Consider the following 12535-nt stretch of genomic DNA (forward strand, 5'->3'; position numbering starts at 1 on the left):
GATCTTTTGTATCTTTGACATTTAGTCAGCATATCAGTGTTAGTCGTGGGGCACTGAGTCGGCCCCTGCGGGTTTCCATAGCCGCCGACAAAGTGATTTGTGCCACGGAGGTCCTCCGGGGATGCGTATTGGAGATTTTTGGGGTTGAGTTCCCGATCGACCTGATTCCTATTGCGATGGGTGATGTCTGTGTTATACTGGGCATGGACTGGTTGAGCCGTTTCGGCGCGGTTATCGATTGCGAGCGTCAGCTGGTGACCATACGAGATCCTAGTGGGGGAGTTCTTTCGGTTTACGGCGAGGGTACACGTTCTGGATCAGCCTTTTGTTCGGCCGCTAGGGCGAGGCAGTGTTTACAGCAGGGCTGTAAGGGTTTCGTGGCGTACGTGATGGATACGCGAGTGATCTCCGAGAGACCGAGTTCAGTGGATGAAGTTCCGGTGGTGCGTGAGTTTCCAGATGTTTTCCCGAAGAGTTACCAGGTGTGCCTCCCGTGAGGTAAGTGGAGTTCGGTATCGATTTGGTTCCGGGAGCCGCGCCTATCGCTAAGGTGCCTTATCGCCTTGCGCCTCCAGAGATGCAAGAGTTATCCTCGCAGCTTCAGGAGTTGCTGGGGAAGGGGTTTATTCGGCCGAGTAGCTCGCCGTGGGGAGCACCCATTCTGTTTGTGAAGAAGAAAGATGGCTCGCATCGCATGTGTATTGATTACCGAGAATTGAATAAGCTGACGGTCAAGAACCGTTACCCGTTGCCGAGGATCGACGATTTATTCGATCAATTACAGGGAGCATCTTGGTTCTCTAAGATCGATTTGAGGTCGGGCTATCATCAGGTGAGAGTGCGGGATGAGGACGTCCAGAAGACAGCATTCAGGACGCGTTATGGGCATTATGAGTTTGTGGTGATGCCTTTTGGGCTCACCAATGCCCCGGCTGTGTTCATGGACCTCATGAACAGGGTATGTCGGCCGATGTTGGATCGGTCGGTGATTGTGTTCATTGATGATATTTTGGTATATTCGAGATTTAGAGAGCAACACGAGGAGCATTTGAGGGAGGTTCTTGGAGTTTTGAGATCGGAGAAACTTTATGCAAAGTTTTCCAAGTGCGATTTCTGGTTGCGGGAGGTGCCAAAGTCACCTTCTGAGATCCGGAGCTTCCTTAGGTTGGCAGGGTATTATCGGAGGTTTATTAAGGATTTCTCCAAGATTGCAGTGCCACTCACCAGATTGACCCGGAAGTGTATAGCCGATGAGTCGGCAGTGGTTCCATTAGAGGATATTCAGGTTGATGCAAGCCTGAATTATGCTGAGAGACCAGTGGCCATTAGGGATCGGAAGATCAAGGTTTTGAGAAACAAGGAGGTACCTCTGGTATTGGTTCAGTGGCAACATCGGAGGGGATCAGAGATGACCTGTGAGCCAGAGCGTATGATGGGGGAGCAGCACCCGGAGCTGTTTTAGAGCGAGACTTCGAGGGCGAAGTCTAGTTCTAGTGGGGGAGAGTTGTAACATCCGGACTTTTGCCAGGTATCATGTAAATTGAATTTTGTTAAATTGTGAGGGGGACTCGGCGAGTTGGAGCTCAGACTCGCCGAGTAGAGACGCAGATTGGACGATGGATCGCGCCTGGACTCGGCGAGTCCAGGATATGGACTCGGCGAGTCTGCGCTGTGTAGTGAAACCCTAAATTTCCGGGTTTGAGACCTATTTAAGGGGCCTTATGGCCGTCATTTGTGCTCACCCAACCCTTAGAGAGAAACCCTTGAGTGCTTGGACGATTTGAGAGAGAAAGGAGCATTTCTTGACCTTGTGTGTGCCATTTAGCAAAGAAGGAGGTGATCCTAGGCAAGAGGAAGCAAAGGAGGTTGCTATTTCGTGGATTTGGAGCTTAGATCATCAATCTAGAGGTATGATTTCGGTTTATATTCTATTTGGTGAAGTATTATGCGATTTAGGGCTTCTTATGGACATTTATGGGATGATTTGATGCCCAATGGTTCCCTCCTTGTGCTGAGGTTTTGGATCTAGATCCATAGAGGTCCAGAGAGCCTCACTCATCAAGCTTTTTGTATGGCAATGGAGTTTATGACCTTGTGTTGTAGTATTTGAGTCAAAAACATCATATATGGTCATATAGAGGTTGTATGTGCATCAAGATTGTAACTTTACATGCTAAATGAGCTTGGAAGGACTGGATCTATGGGTTAATGGACTGGATCTGACCTTATGAGCAAGTTTGAGTCATTGCATGGCACGGACTCGCCGAGTCCGAAGAACAGACTCGGCGAGTAGCATGAATGTTGCCCGACCACACAGTGAGTGGTCTTGCCGAGTTGGGGAGGGTTGACTCAGTGAGTCAGGGGGGAGTCAGAGTGGACAGGTGGACTGAGTCAAACTGGACTCGCCGAGTTGTTCTTGAGACTCGGCGAGTTGAGTCGTGGTGGCCCCACAACTCATGCCAGGTGGAACTCGTCGAGTTGGGAGAATGCTCGACGTGTCAAGGGAGGATTCCAGGGAAATTGGTGTATACGCTCAGACTCGCCTAGTCGCTATAGCGCACTCGCCGAGTCCGGTCAAAGTTGACCATTGACCGTTGACCAGCGTTGACCTAAGTTGACTTGTTATAGTATGGTCAACCCTAGTTGGGAAAGTGTTAATTAGAGATGTATTGTGCTATAGGAGGACTATAGCTCGACAGATCGAGTGATTAGCGATTTCAGATTTACGACTTACCGAGACACACGAGGTGAGTCTTCTCACTATACTTTACCTTGAGTAGGTAACCAGAGTTATGTGATAGAGTATTGGTATGCTATGTATGTTACGTGTCGTACTGCATTATTTCTATGTGATTTATGTGGTGCATGTTTATCAGAGCTAGAACCTGAGGGTTCACAAAGTTTGGGTGCACGGACCCACAGAGTTATAGCCTCGAGTGGCTAATATGTGTTGTATGTGGTATTTTGGGGAACTCACTAAGCCTTGTGCTTACAGTGTTTGATGTTATTGTTTCAGGTACTAGTGACGATCGCGGGAAGGCGCCGGCTTGATCCGTACACACACACGCTCGGAGTTTGATATTATGATCTTGGGATTTTGTATTGTCTTATTTGGATAATTAAAATGGTTGTTTTGATGAATATCGATGGAATTATGTTTTATAAAAATTGAAAAATTTGTTTTGAAATTTACGGTGTTACACATCATTATGTTTTACTATGGGTGTGTTCAGCAAAATTAACTGGTAGCGGGTAGCTTGTAGCTTGTAGCGTTTTGTTAAACACTACATGAAGTTGCATTTGAATTTGAAGTTTTTTGTTTAAACTAAACGTTAGAAGCTTGTAGTGCCAAACAAAACTTTATGTTCAAAATGGAGTATTTTATCAAACGCTAGAAGCTAGAAGCTTTCAAACGCTTCCAAAAGCTCCGTGTCGAACACGCCATATATCAGCTCCTTTTGTGTGTTTAAATTTTTTTTTTCAATGTATTAAATATTTAAAATGTAAAAATTTGTTTTGAAAATTTTGATAATTGTATTCATAAAATAATCATACTTCGAAGTTACGAAATGTTAATGTATCATGTTATTTATTTCTGTTACAAATAACTATTTTAGGTTATACAAAAATTAGAAATTTGTTCAAGTAATATATAAATTCAAAATCTTTTTAAAATGCTTTTTAGTTCAGAAATATATAAAAATCTAAATTATTTTAATTAAAATGTCCTTTCAAATTTTAGTTTGTAAAGAATTGGTTGGGATTTTAACAAAAAACTATTTACACCGTCAAAAAATCGATGCTTTTAAGAAACTTAAATTCAAACTATTATCGTTTTTATCAATTTTACTGTCAAGCTTTTATCCCCTTTTAATTACAACTTTACTATCAAAATATTATTTAAACCCTTATATATTTAACAACTCGAGTGTATATTTTCTTTTTGAGTTGATTTGAAGTTTACAATATTAACCATTTTGTTGTAGTTTTCTATTTTTATGTAATTATTTATAAATGAAATTAGGATCATTTTAACAGTATAACTAAAAACTTAACCATTCTAATAAGTTTATAATTATAAATTATAAATTGTATTGGATCTTGTTATTCTAACAATAAGATCGTCTAAAATCATCCAAACTCGTGAAATCCATAACCACACATCAAAGATGCTTATCTTATACATTTAACATTTGATTTTAATAATGATAATAATAATTCATCATTTAATTTTTATGTTATATTTCTTTCAAATTAAAAAGAATGATATATGGAATTATTTTTTCTTCAAATTACTTTTAGCTTGACACATGTCTGTCACAATAGTTAGTTATGAAGTAGAGGTCATCAATTTTACTTGAACCGTGGTTATTGACCAACTATTATTTATTTTATATAAATAATATGAAATTTTATCACCTCTAGAATATTATAACTACCAGTAAGGGACAAAAACTTTTTATAGAAAATATGCAAGGTTTAAAATAAAGTATACCACATACGATAACATTGCCATTGACCAAATACAGTATTATTTATTTTTATGTAAATAATCTGAAATTTTATCACCTCTAGATTATAATTAACAATAAAGGTAACATTTTAAAACTTTACAAAAAATATACAAGGTTAAAAATAAAGTATACCATACTCTATAACAGTGCTAAATTGCCATACATAAACATAAATAACATTGATGCCTATTAGAAAAAATCAAAAAAAAAAAAAAAAAAAAAAAAAAAAAAAAAAAATGAAACGGGGAATAACAGCAGCAACATAGATCGAGAATGAGCCGGCAATGAACATGAAATAAAAAAGAGAAAATTAGAAAAGATAAATGCTAAATATAAGTTTACATAAAAAAAAAAAAAAAAGTTTTATTATATTATTCGAAAAACTACATTCTGTTTTATTAGAGTTTTTCAAACCTACAAATATTGTAAAAAAAAATTTAATAAAAAATGAACCTTCTTTTTTCTAAAAATGTCGGATATAAAATTGAAATAACATCATAAAAATTTTGGATCTAATATTAAAATACCATAAAGTGGTATAGATCTTCAACGTTTTTAATGAATTTGAATATCTAGCTACTTAATTTTTTCCAATCGTTCATATATCATATCTACACACATGCATGGAGATAAAGATACACATGCATAAAAAGTCAAAAAAAAAGTCAAAAAACGCACAAACAAACATAATCAGTTAAAGAAAGACATACACATAAATATTTGTTTGAAGATCTGAGAATAAAAAAACAATTGTAAGAATTGCCTAAGATCACGTTACATAGAGGACCTACACAAAGTTCTAAAAAACAAACACAAAAGCAAACACGTGTATCCGCATCTGTTTAACAGATAGGAATTATGGCCATCATATTAACAACATAGGATGCTGTGAGTGGAGTATATGACACTAAGTATAGTTATAGGATTTAATGGTGTTCATCGTAGGTGTCAACATGATTATAAAAATGATGGTGGCTGCGATGAACAAATGATTTATCTTCGCCATTACAAATGATAAATACATGCTCAAACTTTAATACCATATTATAATCGATGTATGATTAATGAATTGATTGACTGAAGATGAGGAACACTATGAAGTGGTTTGGTAAATCACGGTGAATGCTGAAATGAAATTGTTTCAACCTCTTAACTCTTACATGTAAGAGAAGGTAGATTGCTTAATCGTTCAGAAAATATGATGTTAAGTGTGAAAGATGATGTGTAATTCTAAAGGCATACTTGAAATTATAGCAAGGAATAGAAAATTAGTCCAGTAAATGACCAAAATCTTAAAGCTTGGTATCATACAAGCACACTCTCATTGCCCTAAAAACGAGGATCAACTAACTATTATTAACTTTGTCTCAAATAGTAATACCGAAAACCGCTGTCAAACGGTAACATAAAAGGTAAGGTAATTAACCGGTGTTCCTCATCCCAGCTGCGATGCCGTTAATAGTAATAAGCAACGCATCTCTAAGTTTATGATTCTCCGTATCACTTCTCAACCTCTTCAAAATCTCAACCTGCAACATATTGAGCGGATTCAAATACGGAAGCCGACTCTCAATCAACTTCCTCAAACTCTTATTGTTCTCCGACAACTTTTCATGTCCAGTCACCATCAACACATACTTCTCCGTCGACATAAGCTCCCTTCTCAACTCATCACCAAGCCCCCTCCTACTCTCCGCCACCAACACCTCATCATAATGTTTCACAATCGGAATATCCGCTTTACCCAACACCATTTCAATCAAGTCAATTGTAGATTGAAAAAAAGGCCATTCTCTGTACGCCGCTTGTAGTTCATCCACGTGTCCCTTTTCACAAACACCTTTCAACCCAGCTCCCACACCTAGCCAAGCCGGAAGTACAAATCGGGTCTGCGTCCACGCGAATATCCATGGGATGGCGCGTAGGTCGCCGATTCCGACTGATGATTTTCTCCTGGTTGGACGGGAACCGATGTTTAGGTGTCCGAGTTCGGCCTGCGGAGTGGCTTCTTGGAAATATGCTATAAACTCAGGGTTGTCATAAACAGTGCTGCGGTAACTTTGTCGACTGAGATTTGAAATTTCGTCCATTAGATTCCGCCAGTTGTCGTCGCGTGGTGGTTTTGGGGGACAGAGGGTCGCCAGAAGGACTGCGGTTGTGTAAATCTCGAGTTGTCGGACAGCCATCCCGGGGAGTCCGAATTTTGCTTGGACCATTTCGCCCTGTTCGGTTGACCGGAGAGTGCCCATGACGGAACCGGGCGGTTGGGATTGGATGGCAAGATGCGTTGGACCGCCACCACGGCCGATACTACCTCCACGACCGTGGAAGAGAGTGACCTTGATACCGTATTCTTTGCATGCGGCAACGACGTCTTCTTGTGCTTTGTAGAGTTCCCATGCTGCCGCAAAACGGCCGGCGTCCTTACCTGAGTCGGAGTATCCGACCATTACTTCTTGGTGTCCGTTGTGGTTTTCTAAGATGTGGTTTTTGTACCAATCGATTGATAAAAGTTTTCGGATTACTGAACCGGCGGCTCGAAGATCCTTTACGGTTTCAAACAGGGGGACCACCCGTAATCTGTTTGAAGCAAAATCAGTTTCCTAAGAATATAATGCCACGTGTACATAGGAAGAGAAATCAAGGAAGGCTTACATTCCACCAACGCATGGTCTTCCTTGTTCCCCTGCAACAGCAAGACGAGCGTCCTTTTGTAGTAGTTCGACCGCAAGAACGTCACTTGCCTGTCATACATCAAACGAGTCAAGAAATGAGATGGAAAATTAATAATTTTTAAGCGATTAATTGGGGTCACGAATCGTACATTGGAGGCCATGGAAATGACATACGCCCCCAGGGAATCGCTGCCCAACTCAGCGGAAACACGGAAGGTTTCGAGGACTTCTTTGACTTCGGAAGATACCTAATTAAGAAATTCAAGAGAATTCACAATATGAATTTTTTAATTATTATACTGGTGTTAATTTATAGTTACCTGTATAGTTGGTGGAACGAGAGGCCTTTTTCCCTTTAGCTCTTTTGTAAGAAACTCTATTCTCTTATTTTCGTCCCATTCACTGTATGTGCCCATATCGAGATATTTTGTAATTGCATCAAGAGTCTCTGAGTGTCTACCAGCTTCCTGTGAGTTGAATTGTGATTAAAAATTATACTGTAGTATTTTGTTTTTAGTTTTTGTGTTGATCAACGAACCTGACGAAGGTCAAGCTTCATGAGTACCATCCCAAAAACAGAAACTCTTCGTATTAGATCAGCAAGCCGTCCATCAGCTAGAATTCCCGACCCACAGGATTGCTGTACATCCAAATACCAGATTAAAATTGGTTGACACGTGTCTGGAAGTAAATGGAATGGATGTTTTCCATACCAAGGAATCATAGCAGATCATGAGGGGTTGCAAGAGCTGATCTGGTGTGTCAAAATAATCAGTAGGGTCCTGGTCGTAAGGTAGACCTTCTAGAAGCTGTTCTAACCGTCTACGAGTGTTCATAAGCTGGAAATTAAATAAAAAACGTGCAAAAATTAATACTTTACAAAAAAAAAAAAAAAGAACCCGGCCAATTGGAATTAACATTATAATAGGATGATCAATTAATTAATTACCTTTTCTTTTACCTCCCCAAGAACAATTCTGTAAGGAGAAATCCCAGTCTTTTGAAGCGTGCTTGGCTCTAGAAGCTTCCGGAAGCTTCCTCTTCCAACTTGTGATTCAGCAAAAAGCTTTCTCTGATTGGGGCTTAAAGTTCCAGATTTTGGTGTGGGAGTTTGATGACCATTACTGGCTGCTGCATTCGAATGGTTCCCATTTGTATTCAGTTTCTCATCATTTTTGTTTGGCGAAGTAGCAGCCTCTTCATCCTGTAACTATGCAGAAAGTTGAGAGGGTAAAAATGTAAATCCTGATAATTTTGGCTGAAAAGTTGGTTTTACCTGGTTTTTTAGTGGTTTATACTCTGATCCAGGAACATCAAGTTGAGGATAATGAGACTGATCTTTGTTGCATTCTAATAAACCAATACATAGAAAATTATATACGAGTGTATTAGCTAATTATAGATAAGATTAAATTTCAATGATCATTTTGTTTTGTTTTGTTAATTAATTAACCTGTACAAGAGGGTACATCAGCTTGAGCAGGAAGCTGTGTAGGTAGGCCATGGACATTATGGGTTTGATTCTTTGGTGTTTGGTTCCAACTCATGTATCGATCCTCTTCAGAATTTTCTGAAAGTATGAAAGAAAATCATTAATTTAATATTATTCTCAAACAGGACACGAGTATTATATATAGTATAACAAAAAATGGAAAGTGAAAAACCTTTGGTTACGATTTCATGTGCCCATCTTGCAAGGACATCGCTACATTGATTCATGGAAAGTTCGAATCTGAGGTTATCGACTTCCCGTATGTAAAGATCAATAGCCATCCACCTTGATAAAAGGGATACATCTCTTGTTACCTGAAACAAACAGCAATAAAAGTCATCCTACAATTTAAATAAGACTTAAATGAATTAATAATTAATAAATTACAATACAAGCTGAAAATTCACCTTTGCAGTGACATTCGGGTTTCCATCTCGATCACCACCCATCCAAGATCCAAATTTTATTGGTGTGCATGTTAAAGGAAGTGGCCTCCCAGTGTGCTTAAGAAAAAAAAAAACATTTTTTAGAGAGCACATGCATGGATATTAATTCAGCCATGAAAGAGGGAAAATGGAAAATCTACCTTCTTTAGAGCATTGCTGAGACGCCTTAAGTAATGAGGTATGGCTTTCCAAAGAGACTGCTCAACATAGTTTAATCCTGGTTTTTATATAAATAGAGATTAATCATTGCATAAATAATAATGAAAATTGATATGAATGTTGTTTTATAAGAAAGAGTTTAATTAACAACCAGCTCTAGCCTCATCCACTGGTGTAGGCTTGTGGCGTCTAAGTTCATCTGTTTGCCATATAGAAGTTATCTCTCTCACCTACATACAAAATTCAATACTTTTATCATTCACAAAACTAATAAACAATTTTTTTTTTTTTTACTCAGTAGAATTTACAAGAGACAAACCAGATCTTCTATTAGAGTATCTTGATCTTCTTGTGTAAGATCCTTGCGGTCATTAAATTCTAATAGATGCTGTAAAATCAATAAATAAATATAAATCACATTATGCTTATTAATACGGAAATATTCCATAAATAGTAATGTAGTTTCTATTTTTTTCTAATTATAGCATTGTACTTTCCTTTTTTTCTTATTATAGCATTGTACTTAATCAAATTTACCCATTATATTATAACATGTAACCTGTTGATTTAGACGACATGTCACAATTTAACAGGTTTCAATATCAATTTATTGTCCACATAGACAGCTGACATGGCAAAGAAAGATGACCTTAAAAAAGATATTAGTCATGTCACCTTACTTTTGCCATATCAGCAAAAGAAAATAAACGGATAAGGCGTACGAAAAATAATGGCTAAATAGTTTAAAGTACAATGCTATAGTAAAGAAATAATTTGAAAAAGAGTACAATATAATAAAGAAAAATTAGAAACTGTATTGCTATTTCTTGCATTTAGACTTTATTAATAAATATAATTACAGAAAATGATGTTTAAAGTTAGTAGACAAAACTTACAGAAATTCGAATGTGTTTGTATTGAAGAGTACGTCTGTTGATCTGTGTGGGATGTGCAGTGAGAACTATCTCAACTGCCTAATAAGAAATCACAAATTAAAATTAATTGTAAAAGAAAATTATAAACATTAAACATGTCAAGATACAAAAGATGCAAAAAAAACAATACCTGTTTGCATACAGTGTCATAAAGCACATCTGGAGAAAAACCACCTTGAATGAGTTGATTGAAAATATCATCACAAGATTTTGAGGCCTGTGCTACATTTTTTGCCTTACGAGACCTGAAAGTAAAATGTTTTTATTACCTCATTAAGCTAAGAAAATTTATAAATTGTTAACTAAGGAGTAAGTAAAGCAAGAATGGATGATTAATCAATTAATTAGTTAGTTAGTTAATTACCTGTGATGAGTTTCAGCAATACCCATTAAGCTAAGGAAATGACTGAAGGCTCTAGCTAGCTTTAAGGCTTCCTCTAATGTCATTTTTGATAACTCAGAAGCTAATTGCTTTTCAAGAACTTCTGCAGTGCCTTCAATCCCAGCTGCTCTTATAAGACATGCACTCTACAATTCAATCACAATTTTCATTAGAATCAACATTCTTTAATTTGTGCATGTTCTTTAATTTATGAAGTTTGAAAGCAGCATTGATAATCACATGGATAAACCCTGCTGATAGATTGAATTCACAATTCGTGCATAGTTTAATAGGCACAAAACGAGAACGTGATTAACCACACACAGATAAGAGAATCCTTAATCAGTAGTAGTTCAGAATCACGAGCATTTGTGCATGATCACGATTAATAATTGTTAAAATACAAAAGGAGAACTGTTTCATCAATATAGAAATATAGAATGAAAAAAAAAACTAGTGGACACTATAAGAAATAAAAATATAACTACTTACGGAAAACAGGACGAAAGAAAGAAAGTAATGTTTATTGATGGAAGACTTTCCACATATGGTAAGCATCAACCAATTTTGCATGTTCTGAATCATTAACAAAAATAGGATCCGCAATTCCTCATTTGTTAATGTAATAGAAATAAGTGAATCGATTTTACTCTCAAAGCAAACTAGTAGTGATCTCTCAGGTAATTTGTTTATATAATTACGACCTTGAATATCATGAGAGCCGTGTAAGTGACATATAAATTCAGATCTCAATCTGAGTTGACGTCCAAAAACGATTAATCACACAGTCTACTAGCAGAAATCTGCTATAGAAGTAGCATTCCAAATCAAGCTAACGATTTAAACAGCTAAAAATATATGCAATTTTCAATTACTAATGCATGTGTGTTGCAAATCAAATATACATAGACGTTGGAGTACTTATAATGTGCAACTACCAATTATATGTTTCTTATTGCTGAAATGAAATGATCTGTTTTATTTCTCTTGCATATCGTTTAAGGTACAGGAACGAGCATTTGGTGATCCTAATCTAGTAATCAGGAGAAGAGAATAAACTTCACTGTAAACACAAATTACGAACATAATCATGTAAATACTCGATGGACTAAAATCATTACTTTTGGAAAACGAAAGCAGAAATCCATAGAACGACTTGAATCATAAACATCACAGACTGTCAGATCAAACAATATAGCTTTCTATCAGATCAATTAAACTGTACAAATAACATTTCGTCTTATAACTTGATGAAACCATGCTTCAGATCGCAGCAAATTTCCAAATCAATAGTTAACGATCAGTCGATCAACATTCACGTGAAAAAAAAATAGCACGAATAACAATCGAAGGAAGATAGAACATGTAAGGCACATATACCTGAGACAGAGTACGAGTATGCTCGATTTTTTCCATGATATTGGGACCGAGTTCCCGTTGAAGAACGTCGTTGAGGAGACTAAAGAGAAGGCGGAGATCATCATCGTAGCTCTGAAATGAAATCTCCTCTACTATATCATCCATTATGTCTGTCATCTTCTTCCGCTACCCTAATAGAAAAACGTTAACGCAGATGGATCGTCGTCGTGAGAGAGAGAGAGAGAGAGAGAGAGAGAGAGAGGTGATTGATCAGAGGGAGATGTGTGGAACAGAATGTGTAATTCGTTGAGTGAGGGGGTGTGTGAGTGATTGGTATACCGTACGAAACGACTAACGTAATGGTGACATGTGTCGAGACTCCACGGGATTATCGGGGGAAGGTGGGACCCGGAATCTTTCCGGGCCTTTTGGAGTGATCTTAGCCAGGAGACCCTCGGGCCTGATTCAGGTGAATCCAACTGTATTTTGATTTTTAGGAACCTTTTAGTTAGTAGAGTTGTTAAATATAGTTTTCAACATTATTCATGCACAAAAACAGAAATTTTTAGTTAA

The 12535-nt window shown here is 37.5% G+C and overlaps 1 protein-coding gene across 2 annotated transcripts; it reads right to left on the reverse strand.

The window, feature by feature from the left end:
* Positions 1-5737: 5737 nt before the first annotated feature.
* On the reverse strand, positions 5738-12278 carry PPC4 (phosphoenolpyruvate carboxylase 4). Of its 2 annotated transcripts, none has more exons than XM_078967856.1 (18): positions 11984-12278; positions 10586-10749; positions 10352-10466; positions 10183-10260; positions 9606-9674; positions 9438-9516; positions 9268-9344; positions 9089-9184; positions 8854-8995; positions 8643-8759; positions 8466-8539; positions 8139-8399; positions 7903-8028; positions 7728-7829; positions 7510-7656; positions 7339-7437; positions 7170-7258; positions 5738-7094 (listed from the first exon to the last, which is right to left on the reverse strand). In XM_078967856.1, the coding sequence occupies exons 1-18, from the start codon at positions 12137-12139 to the stop codon at positions 5936-5938; spliced, it is 3150 nt and encodes a 1049-aa protein (XP_078823982.1). In that variant the 5' UTR covers positions 12140-12278; the 3' UTR covers positions 5738-5935. The 2 variants fall into 2 exon arrangements, with proteins under 2 accessions (XP_078823982.1, XP_078823983.1); XM_078967857.1 differs by having other exon boundaries at positions 8139-8393; positions 11984-12277.
* Between the last annotated feature and the right edge of the window lie 257 nt (positions 12279-12535).

Source organism: Lactuca saligna, chromosome 8 (assembly GCF_052625555.1).
Source record: "Lactuca saligna cultivar CGN05327 chromosome 8, ASM5262555v1, whole genome shotgun sequence".
Classification (NCBI taxonomy): Eukaryota; Viridiplantae; Streptophyta; class Magnoliopsida; order Asterales; family Asteraceae; genus Lactuca; species Lactuca saligna.

Coding starts and splice junctions, on each gene's coding strand:
- PPC4 (XM_078967856.1), bottom strand. CDS start 12,139: ATGACAGACATAATGGATGATATAGTAGAGGAGATTTCATTTCAGAGC. Junction 10,261..10,351: donor ATGACACTGTATGCAAACAG/GTATTGTTTTTT, acceptor ATTTCTTATTAG/GCAGTTGAGATAGTTCTCAC. Junction 7,095..7,169: donor AGACCATGCGTTGGTGGAAT/GTAAGCCTTCCT, acceptor TGCTTCAAACAG/ATTACGGGTGGTCCCCCTGT.